The 26,975-nt window shown below is 45.5% G+C and overlaps 1 protein-coding gene across 1 annotated transcript in view; it reads right to left on the bottom strand.

Annotated features, from left to right (window-relative positions):
* Positions 1 to 26,975, bottom strand: part of LOC138526772 (epithelial cell adhesion molecule-like) — a 412,232-nt gene that overhangs the window by 249,930 nt on the left and 135,327 nt on the right. The window contains exon 3 of the mRNA XM_069637456.1: positions 16,829 to 17,075. Within this exon, the coding sequence (XP_069493557.1) occupies positions 16,829 to 17,075 (247 nt within the window). The remainder of the gene's footprint in view (positions 1 to 16,828; positions 17,076 to 26,975) is intronic.

The raw sequence follows: 26,975 nt of genomic DNA, 5'->3' as shown, positions 1-26,975 counted from the left end.
ATGAGGGCCACTGTCTCATCGCAGTATAACTAATGCTGATGCTGGGACCGAGGGTGTAGCATAGGCAAATTATGCTCCGGGAGCTGAGTTGCAGTCAGGCTCTGGATTTGGAGGTGCACAATACTAATAATGCTGGGTGTCAGAGGGGCTGTGAGGACGTGATACCCAGTAGGTAGTACTAATTGCAGTAGGGCTCAGATGGGATACCAAAGCACACAATATACATGCTAAATGCAGAATAGGCACGCAGTATACATGCTAAATGCGGAGGCAGAGATGCATAATAATGGCAGGACGTGCCAGAAGGGCTCATATGGCTATGTACTCAGTGCGAAGCTAAAGTCATAGGAGCTCAAATGTCGAAATGCCTAGTAAACACGTTAAATGCAGATGCTGAAAGCATTACATGCCAGAAGGGCTCAAGTGCCTAGTAAACACGTTAAATGCAAATGCTAAGAGCAATACATGCCAGAGGGGCTCAAAAGCCTAATAAACACGTTAAATGCAGATGCTAAGAGCAATACATGCCAGAGGGGCTCAAATGCCTAATAAACACGTTAAATGCAAATACTAGATGCATTACATGCCAGAGGGCCTCAAATGCCTAGTAAAAACGATATAAGCAAATGCTAAATGCATTACATGCCAGAGGGGCTAATTTGTCTAAATACACAAAGGTGGTGCAGTGTGCACGGCATTACAACATCAGGGTGTATGGGTGGCTAGAGGTACGGCTGCGGATTGGGTGAGGATGAGCGCGGTCCGCGTGGGTCATTGCGGGGCGTGTGGGTCACAGTGAAAGATGTTTACAGACAATTGCAAGCTTGTAGTGCAGTTAAGACAGGGGCCCAAGGTGTGGAGCTCAACATGTCATGTAAATAATGTCACATAGGTTGTTAGAGGCAGGTTTTCTTACCCGGCAAGGAGGAAGATTTCAGGTAATGGTTCCAGGCGGACGCAGGATGCACGGACAGAGTTTCTTGCCCTGGTCTCTGTCGGCTCTGGACAGGATCAGGACAGGATGTTGTTCCTTGTTGGGTTCCTTTGTGGGGGGGCCGGCGCTCGCCTGCCGGCGAGGGATTGGTCCACTTAAGAGGGTGAGCGGCCAATCAGGGCAGCCTACAGGGCTTGGATTTGAGCTGCATCAATGGGTTCGGGTGGCGGCGGCCATCTTTGATTGGTGTTGCCTCATGAAGAGCAATGGAGGCAAGGCAAATTTCGGCAGCACAGCGCTTTTTCAGTGGCAATATAGCGCAAAAAGCATTTTTGAGCGAACGGGTGCCCAAAAGCATAATTTACATATGCTTTGCTCAGAAAATCATTGGCGGAAGAAACTGCTCTCTGCAGTAAGTGTCAGGGCAGCCAGGGGGCCTACCTTCGATTTTGGTGAAGCTCCAGCACAACTGTAGAACGAGGCACTGCTCCTGCAGTGATAGAGGTACCTGCACCTCTAAGAAGGGGCACACAAGTTGGTCACTCAAAGGTACCCCTGGTCAGCCACCTTGTATTCCCATCACACGGTGGGGGGGAAAGCAGAGGGGGTCACTGGAGACCGGTCCTGGTGGCCTTGATCCTCTCAGCACCCTAATATTTCAGCGTGGGGCAGTGCAGTAACCGTAACCCTCCTCACCCCACAGGAAATCCACAGTAATCTACAGTAATAGACCCACCATCAACAATTGAAAAAGACCATGCTCTCTCTAGGCAGGCACAAAGCCCTAGAGAGGAAAAACAAACGCTGCACTTTATTCAGAGTCAATCAAATGACATAATAGTGGTAGCCTTTGACCTGATCAGTATAAGCCCCACCAAGGTGCTCCCTGGGCTCTACAGACCTACACTTGAAACAATGTTGCAAGCTGTTGGCTTTCTGACCCTCGGATGTTCTACTGTGTTAGAGAAGTCACTTCCGGACCCTGGCAAGACTTGCGCCCAATGATTGCAAGTTTGCAGCTTTCTGACGGCGTGCATTCTCGCACGTCATTCAAATTCAGCAATCCGTTCTCCCCCGGCAGAGCATTCCCTCAATGAAGAACCAAAATTGCAAATTCACTGCGAGCCTGCCTTCTCTATACCTCCCCAGGGATTCTAAAGCATACCACGAGTTTTCTCAGCATATAATTCACAGCTGAGGAAACAGGAGACCTGTGTCCTGCACAGGAGACGCGGAACGTGATAACAACAGGGCAGGGAGGTGGTCCAGAGAAAGAGGAGGAAGCAACATTGAGAGATTGTGAGGTGGAGGACGTACAGAGAAGGAGGAAATTACAACATCAGGATATGAAGGTGGTACAGAGAAAGTGTCACAAATCTCTCCCCTTCTCACCTTTTTTTGTTGTTTGTTTTCAACCTTCTGTGGCGTCTTCTTTCTCACGATCCGGGATTTGTATAAACCCGTGTGCTGGTCCTCGGATTCCAGCGTGTTGTTCACAATCCAACTCCAGGATACGTTCAGATGACCAGGGCGGAGACCAGGAAGAAATGATGCTTGCACTCAGAGGCACGGAACGCCGTGACCCGAGCACGGGTGAAAATCCAGGAAGATTGGAGGTAAGGCAGAGGAAAGGGCGGAAGGAAGGGGAATTCAAGGAAACCGAAACCAAGAATCAGAAGAAAGCTCTGTGCGAACTCCGGCAACACATGTCCAACTACAGCAAGTGGTGGCATTGAGATGCGCAGAGCCACGGGGGCGTGTCTGTTTTGTAGAACGTAGAGCATGGAGCGCAGAGACTGGCAAGTAGCGTTCTGTATCAAGCGGCCATGTTGGAAGGATTATTGTATTCAATCCCCTATGGGTCAGGGACCACGAAGTCCAGAAGGGATGCAGACGACGGTTCATGACAGTATTCCTCCTCTGAAGCCCAGCTCCTCTGGGTTTGCCCGGATGGCTAAGATGGTATCTTCGAACCAGCCTGGGGGCATTCATGTTGGACATGGGTTCCCAGGTGCGCTCACTGGGAGGGTATCCTTTCCATTCAACCAAATATTATAGCTGACCACTTCGGTACCTAGAGTCACAGATTCTGGACACCTCATATTCGAGTTGGTCATTGACAATCACTGGGGTAGATTTTGGAGCTGTTCGAGATGGCTGAAGATATGTTTTTAACAGAGAGGTAAGGAAGACTGGATGGATCCTTTTCCATAATTCTGGTAATCGAAGTCGAAAGGCCACTGGATTGACGATTTCTTTTATAGAAAAGGGCCCGTAATATCTGGGAGCCAATTTATTTGGTCGCAGAAGTCGGGGAAGGAGCTTCGAGGATAACCAGACTTTATTGCCTACTGAATAGGAAGGCCCAGGCCTTCTTTTAGAGTCAGCATAATGTTTAACATCTCTTCGGGCCTTTTCTAAGTGTTCTTTTGCTTCTTTGTGCACATTAATAAGGGTTTCAATCCAGGAATCAACCGCAGGAACTGGGGTAGGGTGTGGAAGAATGGATGGTAGAACTGAAGGATGAAATCCTTGACTACAGAAGAAAGGACTGGTTTTAATAGCTGAATGATCTGAATTGTTGTAAGCGAATTCGGCCACAGGTATTAAGAGTGACCAATCATCCTGGACCTTGGTGGCGAAGCAACAGAGATACTGTTCTAGAGTTTGGTTTACACGTTCAGTGGTTCCATTGGTCTGTGGGTGATAACCTGAGGACAAGGCACATTGGATTCCCAATACACAACATAATTGTTTCCAGAACTGGGATATGTACTGGGGTCCTCGGTCAGAAATGATCTTGGAGGGTAGCCCATGCAGCCGGAATATGTGTTCCAGGAAGATTCCGGCAAGTTCAGATGAGGATGGCAGTTTGTATAAAGGTGTAAAATGAGCCATATGAGTAAACAAATCAATGGTAACCATGATAGTTGTGTAGCCCCTGGAAGATGGTAGTTCCACAATAAAATCCGTGGTGATGATTTCCCAGGGTCTTGTTGGTATCATTGGTTGGAGCAGGAGACCTGCCGGTTTCTTATTATCATAGTTGTTCTGATTGCATCAGAGAAAAGAGTACACTCACCACTAGCTACCCACCTCTACCACACCATAGGGGCTACTCATCAAGATTTTTCCTCAGAGTGGAAGTTTCATTAAATTATATCTACCACCACGGTCAAAGTAATACATTCAGCATATTTAATCATAAATAATAACACTAAAATACATTAATAAAAACAATTTATACGTTTGTCATATGTGGATTACCACAAGAGAGAGAGAGAGAACACCAATTTACCTTTCTGGCTGTAGTCTACACCAGTGTATTTATAGTTTACAGGCATTCATTGGTTTGCGTGATGTTACTAATAATGTGTCTGATCACATTACAATTATACACAAACATAGTATCATAACGTCTACACTCTGATGTGTTTCTGGAGCAAAAGGACAACACTGTTGCAGTCTAAAGCTCATCAATAGTGTCCCAAGACACGTCTTCAGGACGCAGTTGGTTTAGGACAAGGTTACACTGTCAGCATGGCGCCTATGTGTCAGTGTTGTAACCTAAAGGATAGATAAAATGAAGCGAGTATAAGACGTATTCAATGCATATAAAAAAGTTTTTTGTACCAGTGGTATAAATGTCATAAATAAAAGAGTAGCCAACTTGCTGACCTTGTGTGAATTTCTTGGGGTGTGGAGGGCGAGGTGATCGCACTAGTCAATCTAGTTATGGCAGCAGATGAGTCCGTCAAGGTAGTTTATACTGTAAATGAATACATATTTGAAATCAATTATAGTGTGACATTAAATAAATACTTGTCACAATTGTATATACTGGTAATAGATATTTACCGTCTTGTGTACACATTGGCAAAATTGGAAATTCCAAAGTCGCGTGTTAGCGATGGAAATTGGATGTGTTGATGTTTAGAAACTACATCTCCCACGATGCATCATGGAATCTATAAGCAATACATGGAAATATATATAAATGCCGTGTTTTTTCTACTTTTAGTCAATATTCATAGAGAGCTGGTGGTGTCAAGTATACAACACTTACTTGAAAGTGTGTGTTCCAGACACTGGGCCTCATTCCGACCCTTGCGTTAACCATGCCGCTATTAGCGCCATGGTTGACGCCGGTATTTTTCCAACTCCGCCATGGAGAATGGTGGAATTACCGCCCCATTCCAAGGTTGGCGGGGCGGTAATTCCCCATTCACCATGGGCCCTTCCCCATTCCCATTTTTGCCCCCATAGGGCTCAATGGGAATGGGGAAGGAGGTAATTACGGTACCGTAAATTATGGTACCGTAATTCCCTCCAAGGTCCCTTTGCGGGTTCGTTTTTTAACGCCTGGGAACTCGGAATAGGGCGGTAAGGGTTTAACGGCACCGGTCTCGTTACCGGTGACCGTTAACCCTTACCGCCCTACTCGGAATGACCCCCACTATCTTAATTCATTTCTCCTGCTTCGTATTCAGGTGTGTACTCGCGTACTTAACTCAAAGTAACTCGTCCTGTGTAAGGACAAGGAAAGCGGGTCAAAACACAGCTGGTATTAAAAATCGTGTTGTACCTATATATTCATGGTAGGCAATCGTTACGGGTTTACCTCTCGGGTGCTAAGCTCGCAGCCGACGCGTTCCGCTGTTGCAAACGGCTCTGTCCACGAGGTGCCTGTGTGTTCGGATACCAAACATGAACATCAACAAGGGACTGCTGACATTTTTGTGTTTGTTTCTCTCTGATCAAACACCGAGGAGGGACTACGTAATGTTACGCAGTGTGCCATCTTGAAGTGAAAGAATGTGCTATTACATTCAACAGAGAGCGGACCTGTTCCACAAGGAGGCGGACAGCGCTGGACAGTTAAACGTGTCTCCACATAGAGATAGTTTAATCCACCATAAAATATTGTATACATATACATAAGCAGGGAACTACCGTCGTTATTGTGTTGACTTGTCTGAAACTAGACACCGTGGCCAACGTGGTATGTAGCTCCTACTATGCACGTTAGGCAATATGCCATCTTACAGTGAGTGCGTTTTACTCTAGCATTAAACAGGGAACAGACCTATTCCTCACAGTAGCGGACAGCATGGGTCTCAACACAGGGGTTGCTAGATATACCATTATAAATGATCTCCCGATGAATTAATACCAGAAATTAAACCGTGTGTTGAATGCGCACCTTTGTGACCAGCAGTGTTCCATCTTGTGCTGTATGCATGTAGTTATACGTATACTTGTGGCAATGCTGGTCCTTTATGTGACCTAGCAATATCAGAGTTTGTAGACATGTCTGTTTGACATTCTGCCTACCACCTATTGATGTCATCCATAGTGTGGTGTGTAGGGGATGCACCAGGGGATAGCCTATTCAGACCCATGTGGGTGCATAAGGTATTAATGAATTAAGAGATTCCATTCCACAGCAATATTTAAACCGGATTGGGCTGTTTTTAGGTTGTAAATCCATTTCTGTTCCAGTTTTTTGAGGGACAAATCTCTATTGCCACCTCATGGGTGGGTTTTGGTGGTTTGGATGACAAATCAGAACATATCTTCGCAGGTATGTTTGGCCTCTAAATAGTGGGCTACTAATGGTTTGTCAGGGGTTCCATTACGAATAGCTGAACGATGTTCGCCAATTTGTAGTTTGACAGACCTAATAGTTTTACCTACGTATATTAACCCACAGTGGCATTTTATCCCGTAGATAACCCACTTAGTCAAACAATTTGAGAAAGACCTGTATTTCCACACCCGACCATTAAGGTCAATTTGCTTAAAATTTTTAGTGAGATGACAGACCGAACATTGGCCACATGAGTAATGTCTGCTAACTGGCGGTAGTCCCCACATTGTAGACTGTGTTGGTGTCTCATTTTTGTTCATCGGGTAGGTGTGGACTAGTTTGTCACGGAGATTCGGCATCCGTTTGAATGCAAATCTCTGACAATTCGGTCTGAAGTCTTCAGTTTGAACAGTTTTCCAATTTCTGAGTATGATCCTCCTCAGGTCATTACTCAAAGGGGAAAAGGATGAAACGCAGGTGATTCTTTCTTCCTGGGGTTTTGTGTGTTTTTGTAAGATTACCTCATGATTGGCATTCCGTGCCCTTTTCATGGATCTTTTGATAATTTTGCGAGGATATTGTCTGTATCGTAATTTCTCACTTAGTTCCTGACTGTTTGTTTTAAAGTCAGCGATTTCACTGCAATTCCGTCGAATTCTTAGAAATTGCCCATAGGGTAAGTGTTACGCTCACCTGACTCCCACAGGGGCATCGATCTGAACTGGACAGCTGCGGTCTCCACCAATGTGACGTGTAGTGCCGAGATGACGGACTGGACTGGCCCACCTAGCTTCGTTTGCTTGGCCCGTAGGAATATTCTTCTGCAAATGGAGAAAGGGAATTAACGACCCGTGGAGTTGAGCGTTAACCCCCCCCACTCCCGCTGTTCTCCCCACTGATCACCTTTGATGTCCCCTTTTATAGTCTCACCTGATAGTTTGGAAAGATGAGCTCTCCATCCTGCATTGAGCGCAGGGGCGCGTAGATAACCAGTTGCTTCACTGGCTTGAAGGAATTGGTGAGTTCCACAACAATATTGACTCTGAGATTCCCGGCAAGACGCCGTAAGTATGTAGTTCGTAAGAGTTCAAATGTCTGACTTTCACTCTGTCCGATTCCTTGCAGGTTGCAGCTTGATCCTAGCGAAGAGTTCCTCGTGGCAACCGGTAATATTCAGGTAAGGATTTGTATTATCCAACACAGTTCGATAAAATAATGTCAATATGTAACCTGTTGCTTTCTCCCTTATTCAGGTGCCGAGAGAAAGTATGAAGTATCGGGGAATAATGCCTCCGGCGGTAAAATCAGGTAAGTCTATTGTGGTGAGGAGGTTTCCCCTTGTTTGTCCCTTTGTTTCACCTTGCTGTCCTTTTGTGTCCCCTTAGGGGCCGGGGTTCGGCGAGGATGCAGTGGAAGCTGCACCGACCCGTGAAGAGGAATAGTACCCCCGCTGGTAAAATCAGGTAAGTCTATGGGGGGTAACTAATGTTGCCTCTGTGTATTCCCTTGGCTCACCTTGCTGTTCTTGTCTTCCCCTTAGGTGCCGGAGTGCGGCGGGAACATGCAGAGGGATGCGGTGGAATGTGAAGATGCTGCGAAGACCGGTGAGTTCAGCACGGCGCTGCAGCAGACGAGGCGACGCGCATAAAATAATTTCTTTCTTCCAGCTCGAAGGCGCGATGGATCGGGAATTCAGGTAAGGATCAAAGGTGTTGCTCTTGTTCTAACCTTTTCTCCTTCTTTCTCCCTTTTTCTAGGAGCTCCAGACTCGAGGCGGGCGTGGCAGAAGACTGGATGCAGACTTGCAGGCACGGTGAGCGTTACGCTGCTGGGTGCAGAATAACGCGAAGCGTGTGCTGCTCTTCGGACGTGGTTTAAATAGCCTCCAAAGTAGTCCCAGGTAAGTATTCCTCCCAAGCCCCACCCGAGTAAAAAAATAGTCCCTAGGTAAAGTAGTCCCTTCCAAGCCTCTTTTGGCTTGGAGCTCTTGCAGCATGGTCTGCATCAGGTAAATTTGCAGCATGGTCTGCATCAGGTAAGTTTTAATCTATGAGCCTGGCGCCTATGGCGCCAGGACTGACTCTCCATATGAGCCTGGCGCCATAGACGCCAGGACTGCACCCAAATAGCCCCTAGAAGGGGTTGTTGGCCTTGCCTGGAATAACTTGATGCCTGCTTCCAGGGTTGACAGTAAGTTCTCCCGTAAACTGGACGGGTGAAAGCTACTGAAAAGTAGTAATGTGTTCTTATCTGTGGGTTTTTTGTATAGTGTAGTACCCAAGTGCTCTTCCTTTTTAAAGATCTTCAGATCAAGAAAGGCAATGCTTTCACTACTGCAGGACATAGAGAATTTAATAGTTGGAGTTTGTCTGTTGAGCCACACAAGAAATCTTTCCAGCTGACCCTGACTACTATGCCATAACATAAAGACATCATCAATATAACGGTGCCACGAACTAATGCACATGTCTGGATATGGATCCTGATATCATCCTTCATCTTCGGCCACCAAAACTGTCTTTGTATTAGATGGAGGGTGTTGGTGATGCCACAGTGTCCTAAATGCAAAGTATCATGATATAGGCTTGTGATCCTTTGTCTCAGTCCAGGAGTGGGAATGACCAAGTGATTGTCCTTGAACAGATATCCGTCCTTTGTTTTGAGATTCCATCGATTGTTTTTCTTAAACTCCTTCCAGGTTTCAGAGGACTGAGTTTGAATTTGAATATCCTCCAGGAGGGTGATTGCTTCGGCAACAAATAATGTGTTGGGAAACATCTTAGGAAAAGTCTGATCTTCAAGAAGTTCGTAATCAGGACATCTGGATAAGGCATCAGCTATTATGTTGTGTGTTCCAGGGACATGGTGAATTTGAAACTGGCATTGAGCAAAAAAGAAGGCCCAACGGGCTTGACGACAGTTTCTACATTCTAGGGTTTGCAGGACTTGAAGATTCCGATGGTCCGTGCAGACTTGCACCGGGTGTTTTGCTCCCAGGAGGAGATGACGCCAGTCAGTGAAGGCTTGACGGATGACTAGTAATTCCTTTTCCAGGAGAGAATAATGAGTTTCACTGGGAGTCAAGGTGCAAGAAACGTAGGCGATGGGGTGTTCTAGTTTGTCACAATTCTTGTTTTAGGACTGCCCCAATGGCGTAGTTGGAGGCATCAGTTTCAACAAGAAAAAGTCGATCAATGTCGGGTTGAGCTAGGATGGGAGCTTGTGTGAACTCCGACTTCAACCGTTGGAACGCCGTATCTTGGGCTCAGGTCCATTGAAAGGGGGTATCCTTCTTTAACAATGTAATAATAGGATGCACAATCTCCGAAAAGGCTGGTATAAATTTCCGATAGAAGTTAGCAAGCCCCAGGAAGGACTGAATTTGTTTTACAGTAGTTGGAACGGGCCAGGATAGAATGGAGTCTACCTTCGATGAGTCCATTCCAATCCCCTTTGGACTAAGAACGAATCCGAGATAGTGAACAGTTGATACATGGAAAAGGCACTTCTTGGGTTTGGCCAGGAGCTTATGTTAACGTAGATGTTGTATAACTGACTTTACGTGCTCTTCATGTTTTAGATGGTCCTTAGAGTATATCAGTATGTCGTCCAGATATACAATGACGAAGATGAACAGCATATCAGAAAACACCCGGTCCATAAAATGTTGGAAGACCGCCGGGGCATTAGCAAGTCCAAAGGGCATAACCAGGTATTCAAAATGGCCAAAGGGTGTTCTAAAGGCTGTTTTCCATTCGTCACCTTCCTTTATACGAATTGGATGGTAGGCACCCCTTAGATCTAATTTTGTGAAGACTACAGCACCTCTGACTGCTTCCAGGATATCCGAGTTGAGAGGCAATGGGTAGCGGTCCTTAAGAGTACACTGGTTAAGGCCACGGTAATCTAGACATGGTCTGAGCTCCTTGGTGTCTTTCTTAGGAACGAAAAATAACGAAGCACACGCCGGGGACTTAGATGGTCGTATGGTGCCATTTTCCAAGTTAGTATCCAGGTATTCCCGGAGGGCCCTTTTTTCAGGTTCTGATAAAATAAACATCCTCCCGAAAGGGATCACTGCTGAAGGTTCAGTATCGATGGCACAATCCTCAGGTCTGTGAGGAGGGAGAGCTTGAACTATGGCGGTCGAAAATACATCTGTGTAGGCCTGATAGGCCCTGGGAATCCAGATGATGTTAGAGACGGTGACCGGACTTTGCTTGAATCACTTGCGAGTCTTCGGAGGACTTTGGTAAGGAATCTAGGGATAAGCAGTGGGACATACAGGGTTCAGAACCAAGAAATAAGGAGCCTGCTGCCCAATTGATGTAAGGATTATGCTTCTGTAACCAGGGCATGCCTAGAACCATTCGATAGTGGGCAGATCTTAAAATGTCAAATTCGATCCTCTCTTGATGGTGGTTTATAGGAAGGCGATAGAAAGGCCTGTAGAATCACAAGATTATTTTGTCCAGGAGAGTTCAAGGATGGAATTGATGTGGAGCAGACATCTCTCTCTCCCGAAACTGTGCCCCATCTAGGAATGGAAGCTGGCATTTCCCAAACGCTGTGGAGGAGCAATAGGGCACTCTCTCACGAGGTGCTTGTCGGAGGCGCAATACATGCACAGACCAGTGTGAATCCGTTGCATCATTTCTTGTGGGGTAATGGGTCCACGGAAGGCCCCCAGTTGCATGGGTTCTGGGTCCGTGGTCAGGGAAGATGTGGGCTCTGGTCTAGATGGATGGTCTGAGGTGGCCCTTTGGGGAGTTGACTTGGACTTCTTTTTCTCCGCTTTTCTTTCCTGGATTCGAAAGTCTATTTGTAAGGAAAGGTCCATGAGAGCCTGGAAGGAGCTTGGGCGAGCTACCCTGGCTAACACGTCCTTTATTTCTTCATTCAGACCTCTTCGGAAGAGGGTGAAGCTGGCTTCTTGAGACCAATCAGCTTCCTTCACAAGTTGTTTAAAGCGGGTCACATAGGCAAGCATATCCTGGGATCCTTGTTGAAATTCAAGTAAATGTTCTTGAGCGCTGTAAACCTGCTCTGAGCGATCAAACATGGCCTTTAGAGTGTCCACAAACCCATCATAATCATCTAGGAGGGCATCACCCGAATTGACTAGGGGGGTTTCCCAGGTCAAGGCATTACCAGTGAGGTGTGAGATCATAAATCCCACCTTTGCTCTAGGAGTGGAAAAGTAGTAGGGCTTGAAGGTGAAGTGCACTAAACATGAATCAAGGAAGGCACGGAGGGTCTTTGAAGAACCATCATATTTGTCCACTACTCCTCCCAATAACACGCTTTCCTTAGTTGCAGAGTGACATGACAAGACAAGCTGGTTTAATGCAGCATTCTCAGCCTTAAGATTCTGGACTTCTGTGGTTAGTTCCTGCATGCCTCGCATGAGGTCTTGAACCGCGGCTTCCATCTCTGTATCAGTATCGGTTTTTAGGCGTCTCAATCTGTCACAAATCTCTCCCCTTCTCACCTGTTTTTGTTGTTTGTTTGCGACCTTCTGTGGCGTCTTCTTTCTCACGGTTTGGGATTTGTATAAACCCGTATGCTGGTCTTCGGAATCCAGCGTGTTATTCACAATCCAACTCCAGGATACGTTCAGATGACCAGGGCGGAGACCAGGAAGAAATGATGCTCGCACTCGGAGGCATGGAACGCCATGAACCGAGCGCAGGTGAAAATCGAGGAAGATTGGAGGTAAGGCAGAGGAAAGGGTGGAAGGTAGGGGAATTCAAGGAACCGGGAACCAATAATCAGAAGAAAGCTCTGAGCGAACTCCGGCAACACACGTCCAACTACAGCAAGTGCTAGCGTTGAGACGCGCATAGCCGCGGGGGCGTGTCTGTTTTGTAGAACGTAGAGCGTGGAGCGCAGAGACTGGCAAGCAGCGTTCCGTATTGAGCTGCCATGTTGGAAGGGTTATTGTATTCAATCCCCTATGGGTCAGGGACCACGAAGCCCAGAAGGGACACAGACGACGGTTCATGACAGAAAGGGGCAAGCATATCATCAGGTGGTGAAAGCGGAACAGAGAAGGGGGAGGTGACAACATCAGGAAGTGAGGTTGTATAGAGGAGTAGCTGGTTAACACGCAGTAGGAGCTTTATAGAAGTAGAAGGACATGGCAGAACAAATGAGTAATCAAATCAGGGTCTGGTGACAGCTAGGAGTAGAAGGAAAACAGTCCCATAGTTAGAACACAAATGCTCCAGAGGACTATGCCAGCCCTTTGGAGAACCAGCAGGCAGTAAGAGGAACGAGAGCTGTCCAGGGAGGATAAGACAATATCATAAAAAGGAGAGGGGAGGAAGCAGGGGGGCTCTCAGGCACGGCAGGACAATAGGGATACCTCTCCGTCCCTCCCAGCTGGCTACTATTTCTGACCCGGCTGCTGGCAGAAATATGTGCTAGTATCAGTCTTGGGGTACAGGATCTCAAATATCCTGCAGCTAGGCAGATATTTGAATGAGTGTTTGGAAAATACTAAAGCCTGCAAAGTAGGCAGATCTCAAAGGGGTGTGGGAACCCTTTTGTTGGAACTGAGAAGGAACAGGGACATACCCTTGACACTGATAAGGAGCCAGGAAGGTCAGAGTGCACATTGGTAATTGGAGAAGAATTGCAGGACTTCCTGGGGGATGGGTGGTCCACTTAAGACTGAGGAGATGGGACTATCCAGAGATATTTTGTGTTTGGGCAGACCCTGTTTTTGTTTAAGTTAGTCACACTTGTGGACATTTCTCTAAATTAAAGTTTGAACCCGAGTATATTGTGTTTTAATGTTTCTTTGTCCCAAGCAGACATGTGGCCCCTTTGGTTCTCAGTACTGGGTGCAAAGGGTTTCCACAAACATGTTCTCTCATCTTCTTGGGGTCTCTCTCTTTTGATCTTCAAGATCCTTACAGAGGCAACTGGGTTTGCTCCACCTTGGTTTACAAGAGTGGGTCTTAAGAGGACCTTCTTCACATCCCTCTCTTAGGGACAAGGCTCATTCCCTGTCTACACCTGCTCTGGTGCTGCTTCTCATCGATGCCATGCCATGTGATTTTTCATCCTCCCACCATGCGCTTGACCCCTGCAGATTGAGACCTCACCCCTAGGTCTTGCCTTGGCGTACACATGCTCTCTCGTGCCTTCCTGATCTTGCTCACAACATTCCGCTTAGCCACCCACCCATCACACCGATGGCAATCTCCAACCAACTTCCAGTGCCTCAACCTAACTTCCTCTTAATGTCTCAGAAAAAGCACTTTGTGATGTCTCCTGGAAAGCTCCTCTTGATTTTGCAAACCATCCTCCTCCTTCTGTTTGTAACTAACCTCCTTCTTATGACTCTCCCTGATGACTTATGCCAACCTCCTTCTGAAGAATTAACTCAAACTTCTCCCGTTGTATACAATCTACTTGCTTGTGAAGTTGTAAACCAACCTCCTCTTCAAGATGACATAGACCAACCTCCTACTGATAATTCCCCAACCTCCTCCTGATGTCCCCATCCCACCTCTTCCTGAGGTCTTATCTCCCCCTTTCATCCCCAACCTCTTCCTCCTTCAACTCTTTCTCAAAATGACTTCTTCAAACTGTTCTTAACTCAACCGCCAGCTGTTGCTCCAAACCATCACACTTCATGATTAGGGGTATGAGCTTACTAAGCCCTGTGATACCTCTCCTGGAATTGGACTTGTAAAGTAGACTCACTGAGCAAATATGGCAGGAAGAACCAGTCCACCTTTGATGTCTGCACATGATCACTGTTTAAGTGCTGAAAAAGCATATGCATTGTTGGCTATGGATGCCCAAGGAAGTAGTCCTTTGCTACATAGTTTCAAGAATGTATTCCAACATGGCGAACGATCCATATAAATACTTGGTCCAGTCTCTTAAACCTAAAGTCAGTCCAGGTCAAACTGGTACAGGCAGCCAATCCTGGCATCTCCCCAATTGTAAACTAAACAGGTGCAGATCCTCACAGGGAGCCCATCGCCTAGTTAAAGAACAGTGGCCTATAAAACCCAAGACCTCAGGCAGCCAGTGTGGGTTAATGGAGAAGGCGTTTGTGGCAGGTAGTTGACGAGGACTGCAGAATGATAAATGGGCAGGTAGGAACGAGATTGAGATGCTGTGGCTCAGAAGGAGGAAGACGTAGGAGCGAGAAATGGGTAGAAGTAGGATGAGCGAATACAATCACATGGAAACGAGGAGGTGGTGAACAGAAGAGATGATGGTGAAAGACAGGGGGATGTGGTAACCTCTAGAGAGAAAAGTGGTGGTAGTGACCAGAAGAGGCAAAGGTGGCAGACAGGAAGTGGAAGTAGCATCAAAAAGGAAAGAAGAGGCACTGAAGTTCAGAAGGGAACATGACTTGCAGGGAGAGGAGGAGAAGGTACTTTCAGGAGGAGAAGCCAATAGTGAAGAGGAGGAGGTGGAGAATATCCCCACCAATAGATAGAGCAGTAAGGAACAAGGAGGCTGGGTTGGCCCAAAGAAGGCGGAAGAGGTGGGTGAAGGTACGAAACACAGATAAGGTGGCCAAGAGAGGATTGGTCACAGCAGCTGCTCAAAAGCCCCAGGGTTAGAGGAAAGAAGAAGAGGGACCGTACGGACAGAAAGGGTGGCGGGAGCTGGTGGGTCCAATTCAGGGTAGCAAAGAAGCTGTGGCTCTATAGCCAGATGGTTGAGAAAACCACAAAGTGTATAAATTACACTTGGCCAGACCAGATTTAGTCTTCGGGTGTGGGATTCGGGAAAGCCCTCAACTAGCCAAATGTTAGAAGAAGTTTTTGGGAATACCAGAAGCCCACAATGCCACTGTAGAGGTAAGATGCAATCATATCCAGTGTGAAAAACTTGATTACTGTTTATGTTGACACTACTTTCCACATTATTGTTATTTGGATGTCAGTAAACACACTTCACTATCTTCTGAGTACAATCTTTTGTGCATTGCATGTAGCTTATCAGGGGGTGTCAGAAGTGGTATACGCAAAGGCTGTCATGGTCATCTACCACACCCCTGAGCTCATATTGCTATGCACCACATTCATGTCTTGACTTTCCACCGAGCTACACCGGACTGTGTCAGATAGGACTTATGTAGCCAAGACACGGGAGACATACCTTCAATGGGACTCACCCTTATCTCCACGGGTTTGATTATGGCACTGCCAAAAGGGACTTGGATGGCTGGCCACAAAAAATGCTTGCTTGGCCTTTAGAGAACAGCCTAGATGTGGGAGCCAGTGTAATCAATGCAGACTACAGAGGTGTGGTTGAAGCCACCCTTATCAATCACAGTGCTGAGAGGTTCCTGGTATGTGAGGGGGGTCCAATCAATTTGAATGAATATACCAGGTATCAACCTCTAGTTCCCCCCACAATTTTGAAGGGCCCTTCTAGAGATAGCCGATTCCCGCCTCTCAGCGGTATCAAAGAGGTCACAACAACTCAAGAGCAATTATTTGGTAGGTTTTTCTGGACCAAAGTCCATCAGCAAATCCAGAAATATTGATTGGATTGCCCTCTGTGCCTGAAAACCTCTCAGAATGATGCAGGCATGGCAACACTGCAACACTTGCCCATCATTGCGGAACCATTCTCTCAGACTGGCATGGATTCCTAGGAACCTGGTTGAGATGTTCTCATCACGTTGTCCAAAGAATATTACTGTACATACAGTAGATCAGATGGCCCAGTCAGATTGTGAATAACATGGTGAAGGTACTCACATATTTATTAAAGGGATGTACAATAGAGTAGAAAGCTAATGCAGAAGAATGTAAAGGGAACTAAAGCTTTACTGGAATCACTTAGGTTGTCCACATCTTTCCTAAATGGCATATTAAATTTGACTCTTCTGTTGTACAAATGGAAACATCTGGGTGTGTGATTCGTCCTCAGTTGGACAACATTGAAATTAATGTCAACAAAACTGTTTAAAGTGCTTCTTGATTGTCTATTGTGGCATCGGTAGTTGTTTGTGTTTTGGGACATTCTGAAAGACGCTACTATGGACCTGTCATATATTGATAAAGGTTATAGTTGATTGTAAGGTTGAAGCTTTGATTATAATAGGCTATGTTATGCTGGTATAAGTGTGTGAATGCATTTTTATTTAAGATATAGAATAAATCTTTTAATCGGGACTTAGCCAGCCAGTTATAATGTTTGTACCAAAATGTAGACAGTGCCCCTTGTCTTTGCACATGACATATCCAGCCTGCATGTAACTAAAGCTCTGAGTATAATCATAGATCAGATGTGAAATCTACTGAAGAAACAGTACTCACTGCACGCGGACAAGACGGTCACATTTAGGGTCATCTCCAGTCTTATCTGTGACTCTCACTCCAGCGCTGTCCACACACCAGCAAAGGTTGGAGTCTTCATCACACTGCTTGGCCTTGAAGGTTCCATTCTCTTCACACTCTGGGTCGTACACATTATCTATGTCTAGCCTACCCCCGCCGGGGTGACTACGACCGCTTCTACTCTTGTGGAGCATCTCTAAGTGCATCAGACGACACTTGGGGGTCACTACAAAAGAAACAAATAGGCAAAAGAAAACTAGTACAGATTGATAAACATTTGGTAACTGGTAGATTCATCCATGTGAGATAGTATAGAGTTTTGGTGCATTCTGTAGCAAATCTTAGAAGGTGGAATTAATAAAGTGTCACAAATGTCAGCTGCTTTGCTTTAAGTTTTTCAGAAATGTTCTGCAGCTGCTGTAGGTAGCTCCCTTTACAGGAGAAAATAGTGTTTTACGCACATCCTGCACAATGTGTAGTGCAGTATAATATCTCTCTTTACAGGTGCATGAGACACCCCAATGTAATATAAGCAATTGAGCCTGCATGATGATGCAGAAATTGTCCTTTTGATTGAGGTCAAATCCTCTTTTTGTAGCAGACAGCATTTCTGCAGTGTATGTCAGAATGAAGATTGGGCACATACTTTATAAGGAGACCTATGCATCTGTTATCCAGAAGATACAATTTTCCTCTATTTATAGAATGTCTCATGTTCACCAATTTTGAATAAAAGCTAATTTGCTAGAGAATGTCTACCACTTGCTTTGTGATGAGAAGGATAATATTTTGTGCCCAGCTGCTCCATTGCAATTTATTTTATTTGTCTCTTTTACTTTTCAAGTGCACACCAACTTGTATAATACTAAGGATTGGCCACTTTTATTGTAGTGCCATATCGCCATAGTTGTGCAGTGTTATGGAGTTAAATCCCAGAGGCTGTGGAACGGGGTGATGTTGATCCGGAGGTCCATGTGAGACCAAATGCTCGGTAATATTAACTGCAGAGGGGGTGTGCAGGGGATCCTTAGGGCCATCCACTCATTCCTAACCTCAGTAGTTAAGCCAAACAAATACCCCTAAACATGCTTAAGACAGGGTGGAACAATCTTCTCTAGAGAAAAAAGAATTGCAAGGTGCTCAACAGGTCACAATTGCTAATGGGATTAGGAGCTGAGCACATTTGGGTGCAGAAGCCGCACACCCCCCCCCCCCTGAATACCAGAAGGAAGCAGGCAGATGGAAAAAATTTGAACTGGGGAGGACTGGACTATGGTGGAGTCAGGCTAGCCGCCAGCATTGGACCGCCTGCTTTCCAGATCAGGCTTCATGATGTATAGCTTCAGTCCATTAACCTGTGGACTGCCCACCATTCATTACAAGATTACAAATGGATTGGAGTATTGGCTTAGGACGAACAGCCAAACTGAGAAAAGTTCAATCAGCTCTCACATTTTCCCAGGGAGGTTGAGGGAGTTTGGAGAGAGGTTGACAGCACAGAGGAGTTTGGAAAGCATGATCTGCAGAGCGTGATCAAGTAGGATGGAGGAAGAATTAAGGCAAGGAAAGAGTTGGAGGAAGGTGTGAAGTACCACCCTAACCTTACTGTTAAATGGTGGTGACCCAGGGGTGCGGGTGTTACCAGGGAACTTGTGATGCTGGACCTGGATCACCTGGTTACCCTCACCATGCCACGCGCAGGAGACAAGGGCTCATCACACTGTCATCTTAGAAGATCCTGCCTCTTTAAGTGACTACAATGTTAGAATATGGCACACCTAGCATGGCGAGTTTCTTTGACCCCAGACCCCAGTTAAAATATCTCAAAGTGTGAAACATCAGGTACAATCCCAGAGCAAGCGTCCATGAGGTCTCATTTGCAATGATTCACTGACTCACTTCATCCAGGCACAGTCTCAGAGCAAGCCTCCATGAGACTCCTATTGCAGAGAAAGGCCAGCCATCTCCAACCAGTACCCATGCAAAGAATGTCTGGGTCTTCTCACATGCAGGGTAATCTTTGTGTGCATACTGTGATAAATCCTGCAGAGTCCTCACAAAGAGCCTACATAAAGTTTCCTCCCAGGTGGCCAGGAGAAGGCAGCCATTACCTGATCCTGACCCTGTGGGTGTATTAGCCAGGAGGATCACCTGGGAGGAGAGGGGCCCCAGGGGGACAGGATAACTCAGTTGGGAGAGACACAGTATTTGTCTTCCTCAAAGGAAGAAATGTCAGTGCTGCCAGAATATTAATGGCTTGCTGTCAGAGGAAAGTTTTCTTTTCCAAAGGTAAGTACTTTGATGTTGAGGAAACATGCCACAATCCATCATCTATTGGAAAAAAGAACCCCTCCAATAAAACCATCCATAGATATGATGGTGAAAGTCCCTTTAATCTGCAGAGGAATAGTAAAAACAAATCACCAACTATTAACATCTTAGAATCTGGAAACCTTAAATCTGTTGTGAATCAGCACCACTCATTAAGTCCTTATTAAACTCTTGTAGAAGACGTAATTAAGGATAGAAATTAAAATAATACATTTGGAAATAACATTCAAAAAACAAAAGGGAATTTGAACATTGAGGACTTCAAGTCCCACAATGCCCAAAGTACTCAGACGAAGAAGAGGGACGCAGAGGCACAAGATTGCAAGTGGTAGCCTAATTGCCCTAATGGCCCACACCTGAGGGACACTGGGAGGTATCAAAGATCACCTCAGGTGCAGGCCATAAAGAGCAGTAGTGGGAGGTGGAATGAATTCCGGGACTGAGAAGATCTCTCCCTTCAATGACCCTGTATGCAGAGGTTGGGCAGCATGAAGCGCTGTTTGTAAAAGCTTTCCCCCTGAAGAACGTAGATGCAGAGGTCGTGCAGCGGGAAGTGTAAAATATAAAAGCTTTCCCCAGTGTAAAGTGGACCACGGTGGCAGGCCAGCACTGGAGTGTCCCTGGAGCGAGGAGCTCTCCCTTCCTGACCAGCATGGGCCGCAGGAAGCAGAAGGAAGCAGTTTGCCGGGCAGCATGCAGCAGAGAAGGCAGAGGACCCGGAGGCAGCGGAGCGGGCGGACGCGTGTGCAATACCCAGTGAGTTCACTACCAGTGTGTGACCCCGGAATGCTCCGTGATCACCCGCTGGCCAATCTAATACTTTTGAATACCAAACTGATATTAAGAACTCAAAGTGGCATAGTAACACTGCTTTTGAATACCAAACTGATACTAAGAAGCCAAAGTAGCAGAACAGGAACTATGGGCAAGAAGGTTATCATTATAGGGGTAAAGGTCATAGACTTTGCCAGAATCAAAGGAGGGCAATATTGATTCAAGGGTATAAGAACCAACATTGCCAAAGCCAAAAGAGGGCAACTAAGAACCAAGTTGTTTGTGAACCATATTGCCAAAATGATAGAGAAACACATGTAAAATACCCAAACAAGCATTATCCAAGCCAAAGAAGAGAGAATCGGAATAAAAGCCCTTATTAGCCATTGGTTAAAATAAAAGTGGGAAAAAAGAAGTGGCAGGAGAGCTGCCTTCCTGATAGGAAGTATTCAGGAAAAGAGGACCATAACCTGCATTGCATGTGGCAATCACAAGTGTGGAATAAACAGCACCAATGTGTTTCATGTCTTACCAGGAGAAGTAGTCAAAACTGATGTTGTGGAAAGTTAAAAGACTTTGGTTGAAGTAAATCACATCACAGAAGTACTTTTTTTTTAATTATATTTTTTAATTTTTATATGGTTTATTACAAACCTTTAAAATACAGCTCATCCATACAAAATTATATCAACATTAAATCAAGAACTCTTCAAATCAATAAACTGTTCTGAAGAGACAGAACTAGCAAACCTATAAATGAGTAAGAAAAGGAATACAGAGGAAACACTAAACATAAGAACTAAAAATAATACAACGACATATACTTGTCCATCTTTGAACAACTCTCATCTTTCTGGTATATGTCAATTAAAAAACCGGAGAAGGAAAAAACTTAAACTTTTACAGTTCCTCATTTACAGAATGAAAGTGTAACAGTATTTCTTCAAGAAAAAAAAGTCAATGTAATCGTCAATGCCCTGACAGTCTCGTCGAACATTAATTGCCACCAATCTAGAGCGGTTAATGTTGGACATTTTTCAATGAATCTTCCCAAATGTTTTGCTCTTTCTTGCCTGAGCGAAGGACAGAACAACGTTAAATGTTTTAAGGTTTCCTCATTGGCTTTGCAAAGTCTGCATTGGTCACTCACATTGTTAGATCCTGGCCATATATTTGTTTTTTCTCTTATATTAAACAGATTTAAACAAAATTGCATATACAATTTTCTTCGATGTGAGTTCAGAAATAATTTCCAGAAGTTTTGAATTTCGTTAAGTGCTCTTTTCTCATGTGGAACATGTTTCATTATTCAATGTTTTTTTTTTTTATCACAAGTTGAGCACCAATCATGTCTCCATAGCATTTTTTTGTGTGGTCTGGATTTGTTTGTAATGTCTCCAGCTTGATGTCGAAATCTAGCATTATGTCTCTGCATCGTTTCATCCATAGTGCAAAGACTGAATTCTCCTTACAGTGAGTAGTTGCTTGCAAAATCTTAAACTGTATTGGTGATTCTGTCAACATGATTTTCCTATATAGGGAGAGCATGTTCCAACACACTCTAGCTTTGATGGATGTTAAACTGAGTTCATGTCGGATATAAGCAGTAGGAGTTCCCTTGGGCAGGCACAAAAATCTGGACCAAAACATTTTCTCAAGAGAGCTCCATAGCTCTTCTGGGCAGCCCAAAGCACATTCTGCAACAATAATAAGTGCAGGGACCGCTTTTTGTTTATAGAAGGCCAAAGCTGGTAACAGGGAATATTTCCCATATTTTTGATTTAGGACAGCAGCTTGAACTGCTAAAATGTGCATTTCTTTTTCGTTGTTTTGACCCACGGGGAGTCATTAATGCTCAAATTTATTTGCATACCCAAATAACGCGCATTCATTGTAATGTTCACTACGGTTTTATCCATATGCCTGCGAAAATTTGGGTGAAGTTTTTTCTTTTGGCCACTTAGATTTTCAAGAACAAGTATTTCCGATTTTGAGGCATTGATGTTCAACCCATTGGTTCTTACATATTGACCCAGTGCATTCAATTTTCTTTGGAGGCCAATTGGTTTTAAGTCTAATAATATCAAGTCATCTGCATAGAGCAGATGACATTTGGGCGCTCCATTTATTTTTGGCAAGAACGATCTAGGACTTTCAATGGCTTGATCAATGTCGGAGATAGATAAATGGAAGATGATCGCATGCCAAGGGACATCCTTGTTTGACTCCACGTAGGGTTTTGATGGGCGCAGATAGTTTGCCGGAGCGATCCACTCAAATTCTTATCAGTGTGTTTGTGTGTAAGTCCTTTATTGCCAACAACTTGGAGGGCAATTCCAATTAATCATTTCTGACCATAATTTCTCACGATCTATGCTGTCAAATCCGTGAGATAGATCAATTATGGCTAGGTAGATCTTAGTGCTAGTTCTTATTGCATCCATCTTCAGTATATTGACAATTAGGAGGTTTAAGCTACAGCCCACTCCTTTAACAAACCCTGTTTGCCTCTGGTCAATATGCTTACTAGCGATAGACCAGGGTAGAAGGTTGCATTGTATAAGCGTGGCGTAAATCTTGCTTAGGACATCCAGTAGTGCAATAGGGTGGTAGTCTGTTGGATTCACTCTGTTGCCCTTCTTAAATATTGGTATGATTATTGCACTTTTCCAGGATGTCGGTGTTGCACACGCACATGTGATATCTTCAAATAAAATATAACAGAAGTCGGCCCAGGCTTCCGGATTTTCTTTCAATATGAAGTTGGTTAACCCATCTGGGCCTGTTGCACGCAATGTACTTATTCTGTTGATGGTTTCGAGAATGTCAGAACATTCAAATTGCAGATCCCACCTAGCCAGATCTGGCAGTTCCGGGTCAAGGGAGTCTCCTTTCTTTTTATAAAGATGTTTATAATGTCTTATCCAATCGGTTTCCGTGACCATACTTGATTGAAGTGCAGTCTGAGAGGCCTCTTGCTCATTAATTAACGTCCAAAACTGACGGGTGTTTTTATTTTGCATTTTTGCAAGCATCAGTTCTGCATCCTGTTGGAGCATGATTGCTCGATGTGAATTAAGCCAAATTTTATATGACTGTTTGGATTTTTTGATGTTAACCAAGACCTCAGTTTTTCATATGCTCTAATTTTGTTTCTTAGCTGCCTTTTTTGTTTCATGATGTCAAGGTCAAAGGCGTGTTTGTTGATGAATGTCTGTTTCCTCACACCTTGTGTTTCAGAAAAGATAGTTAGAAGATGTTGGTATTCTACAAGGCCAGCTTCTTCTTGATAGGCGTTATTGAGCGATCTCACATTTTGTTCTTTAAGTCTCAGTCTAATGCGGCTTGGTTCAACTGCTATGTCATTTTCCCATGATGGTGACTGCCCATTCTGCAAACAATGAATGCTCAAAAGAACTAAGTTGTGGTCGCTTTCAATTTTAGGCACTACATGAAGATCTCTGACGTGGATTTGTAGAGCTTCTGAGGCAAAGTAATAGTCCAGTATTGATTCCAGATTCTGTCTCTTCCAGGTTGGTTTTTGCTATTATATAACCTTAGGGCATTGGCGTTCAGAAGGTGTAAATTTCTCATATCCATTTCCGCACACCATTGTACAGCATTGGATGCACTTTCCGCATTTCTGGGGCGGTTTTTGTTGGGTAGTTCTAAGCAGTTGATTTTCAAGTCTCCACAAATAAGAATTTTCAGGGCCGCTTCCTGCTCATAAATTTGATCTATAGAGTGAGTGATTTGATCAATGAAAACAGCTGAGTCACTAGAGTTGTGTTGCCAGTAGACGTTAAATATGTATAAGTTTGTACTTTCTCAGCCCGTCCATCCAAGACCACTACTACTTTCTGGATACAGGGTGATATGTTAAAGACTTGCAGAATTTTATGACCAGACTTTTTTTTTATGACATCGACGGGTCGGCTTCTGAGGCTAGTGCGATGGTTTCTAGTGAGATTGCTGGGGGCAGAGCATTTGTGGTGATGTAGCTTATGTACTCTATGTCGCCTTGTCTTGGTGTGGGCCTACCTGTTGGATGTCGAGACAGGTAGTCAGCTGGGTTATGTTCACCACCCGGGCGATGTATGATCTGGTAATCATACTCTTGTAGGTGAATGCCCCATCGCTCGATCCTGGGGGGCATTTTTGTCCACGGGTTCCCGAACAATGACAGCAGGGCTTGATGGTCCGTGATTAGCGTGAGTTTCTTTCCTATTATGAAGTTGTGAAAATTTTCACACGCCCAGACTGCCGCTAGGCTCTCTTTTTCAGCTTGAGAGTATGCAGACTCGGGGGGGCGCCAGAGCCTGCTGGCATAGGCTACTACATGCCTCGGGTGGGTGTCAACTCCGTTTGTCTGCGCAAGAATGGCACCCAGGCCCACTGGGCTGGCGTCAACGACGATTTCAGTGTGCCACTCCGGGTCAAAGTAGGCTAGTTTCCTGGCTTCTGCTAGTGACTGTTTGATGGTGTCAAAAGCTTCCTGACACTCCGCAGTCCAGGCGAATAGCATGTCTTTCTGGAGGAGCTTTCTGAGTGGTTCAGTGATCGTGGCGTAATGCGGGATATATCTTGCGCAGTATCCTGCCATGCCCAGGAATGATCGTACGTCGGGGATTTGCCATGGTTCCTGCAGGTTGAAAATTGTTGCAACTTTGTCCGGTCTGGGGTCATTCCGTCAGCAGAGAATATGTGGCCAAAAATATTTAGCTTGGTTTTACTGAATCGACATTTGTCGACGTTCAACGTTAGGCCAGCCTCCTGGATGGCTTTGCATGTAGCACGGAGAGCGACATCATGTTCCTCCTTGGATTTCCCATATACAAGGATGTCGTCAATGTAGTTCAATGCTCCTCGGATTGGCCTTATGATCTGTCTGATGGCTTCGTGAAAAATTTCTGCAGCAGATGATATGCCAAAGTTTAGGCGCTTGTAACGGAATAATCCGTCGTGCGTGGCAAAGGTGGTAATGCCTCTTGAGTCGGGATGGAGCACCATATGGTGGTATCCTTGGTTCAGGTCCAGTTTTGAGAACAGGGTCGATTTATTTATTTGGACAATCATGTCTTCGATCCTGGGACCTGGGTGTCGTTCGCGCTGAATTGCCGTGTTGGCGACTCGCATGTCCACACAGAGCCAGAGGCGGCCTCCTTCTTTTGGTACGATTACTAGTGGAGAGACCCACGGGGTCGGGCCCGTCGCAGGCTCGATTATTCCATCCTCTAGGAGTTGACTGAGTTCAGCTGAGACTGCCGCCTGCAGATGAAACCCTACTCTTCGTGGGTGTTGCGGGACGGGAGGAACTGTCGGGTCAATGTGAAGTTTCACTGGGGGCCCTCTTAGTTTTCCTAGGCCTTTGCAAATGAGGGGGAATTCACTCATGATGGTTTCCTTTGACATCGTCTCTGCCTCTGTGGGGCCAGACCGGACGTTAGACACGTATTCTTTCATCTCAGGTGTTGGTTCTGTCGACAGGATTTTGTCGCCTTCTTGTACGTGTATGTCTATGAGTCCTAGACCGGATGCTGTTCTGTAACTGAGGAGGCACCTTCCCTTGGTCGGGCTGCGAACAACGTGGATGCTTGTTGTGGTGGCGTGGTTGCCGTGGATGAGGCGACGGCCAAATGAGCCAACTGTTTGCAGGGGGGTGGCAGCGCCCCATTGGTATATCTTTGAGTCGGATGGTGTCAGAGCCGGTCTGTTGGGTATCTGGTAGAACTCTTTTTCGCCCATTATATTGACACTGGTTCCTGAGTCGACTAGAAAACAGAATAGCTTCCCTCCTATATCCACCGGTATCTTGGGTGCTTCCCTTGCTTGTCCTTCGTCCATAATAAGGTTGACATATTCATCATGCAAATAGTGGCTGTATTGCTCTCCCTCATATTCGAGGCTTTGATGATCAACTTCGTAGTGTCCAGGTGGCTCAGGGGGTCTGTCTTATTCGTCCCTTATGTGTGATACTTGTTCGTATCTGTAACGCTCACCTGATTCTCGCAGAGGCGCCGGTCTTGACTGGGCGACTACCGTATCTTCAAAGGTGATGTGTAGCACCCGGTTGGCTCTTTGGGCTGGACCTCTGTGCACTGTATGCCTGACGTGTAGAGTAAGATGTCTGCAGATAGAAAATATGGGGTTAATGAACTGGGGTTATTGGGGTGTCCCTATCTCTTTCCTCTTCTCCTCTCCTGTAGACCCCCAAAGGTTAACGCTCTCACCTTAGGTAAGTGAATGCCGAGCTCTCCATCTGCCTCGGGGCAGGGTGCTGTAACCAGTTTCTTCACTGGATAGGTAGCGCAGGCCTCTTGACTTCAGAGGACTGCTGTCCGTCGTTTACTGCACGAACGGTGAGTTTCGAGTCATTCAAATGTCTTTAAAGTCTTTAGTAATGATGTCTCTTGTTTTGCAGGGTTCCGGCGATGGCGGATGACGGGCTGAAGTGAGTTGAAGATGGAGCCCGTGTGATGAATAGAAGCGCCTGGAAGCACGTAAGTAAGCGCTTGTTGCCTGCTTCACTATGCGCTCTAACTGTCTTTTTATTTTGCAGGTACGAGTTCGGAGCGGCTGCAGGGTGCCGGAATACCCACTGGATTAGATGTGGAAAGGAGTAATGGCACGTGAGTATTAAAGTTCCCCAATGTCTTTAAACGCACCTTGTTTTGTCTTTCAGATGCGGGATGCAGCGCCGAAGGCCTCCGGAGCGTGCGAAGAGTTGGTAAACTTTTGTCTTTCAGATGCCGGAATGCAGTGTGAAGACCTCCGGAGCGCACGAAGAGTAGGTAAGCCTTTGCCTTTCAGATGCCGGAATGCTAACCTGTTCTTTCTTGTCTTTATAGGTGTTGCTGAAGACTGGATTCAGGATGGTAAGCCTTTGCCTTTCAGATGCCGGAATGCTAACCTGTTCTTTCTTGTCTTTATAGGTGTTGCTGAAGACTGGATTCAGGATGGTAAGCCTTTTTCCTTAGGCCCAGGACCGGATGCAGAAGACACGATGAGCGTTCTGCTGCAG

The sequence above is a fragment of the Ambystoma mexicanum genome, chromosome 14 (genome assembly GCF_040938575.1).
Source record: "Ambystoma mexicanum isolate Mex_15411 chromosome 14, UKY_AmexF1_1, whole genome shotgun sequence".
In the NCBI taxonomy this organism is placed as follows: Eukaryota; Metazoa; Chordata; class Amphibia; order Caudata; family Ambystomatidae; genus Ambystoma; species Ambystoma mexicanum.
This window is presented reverse-complemented; position numbering and strand designations above follow the sequence as displayed.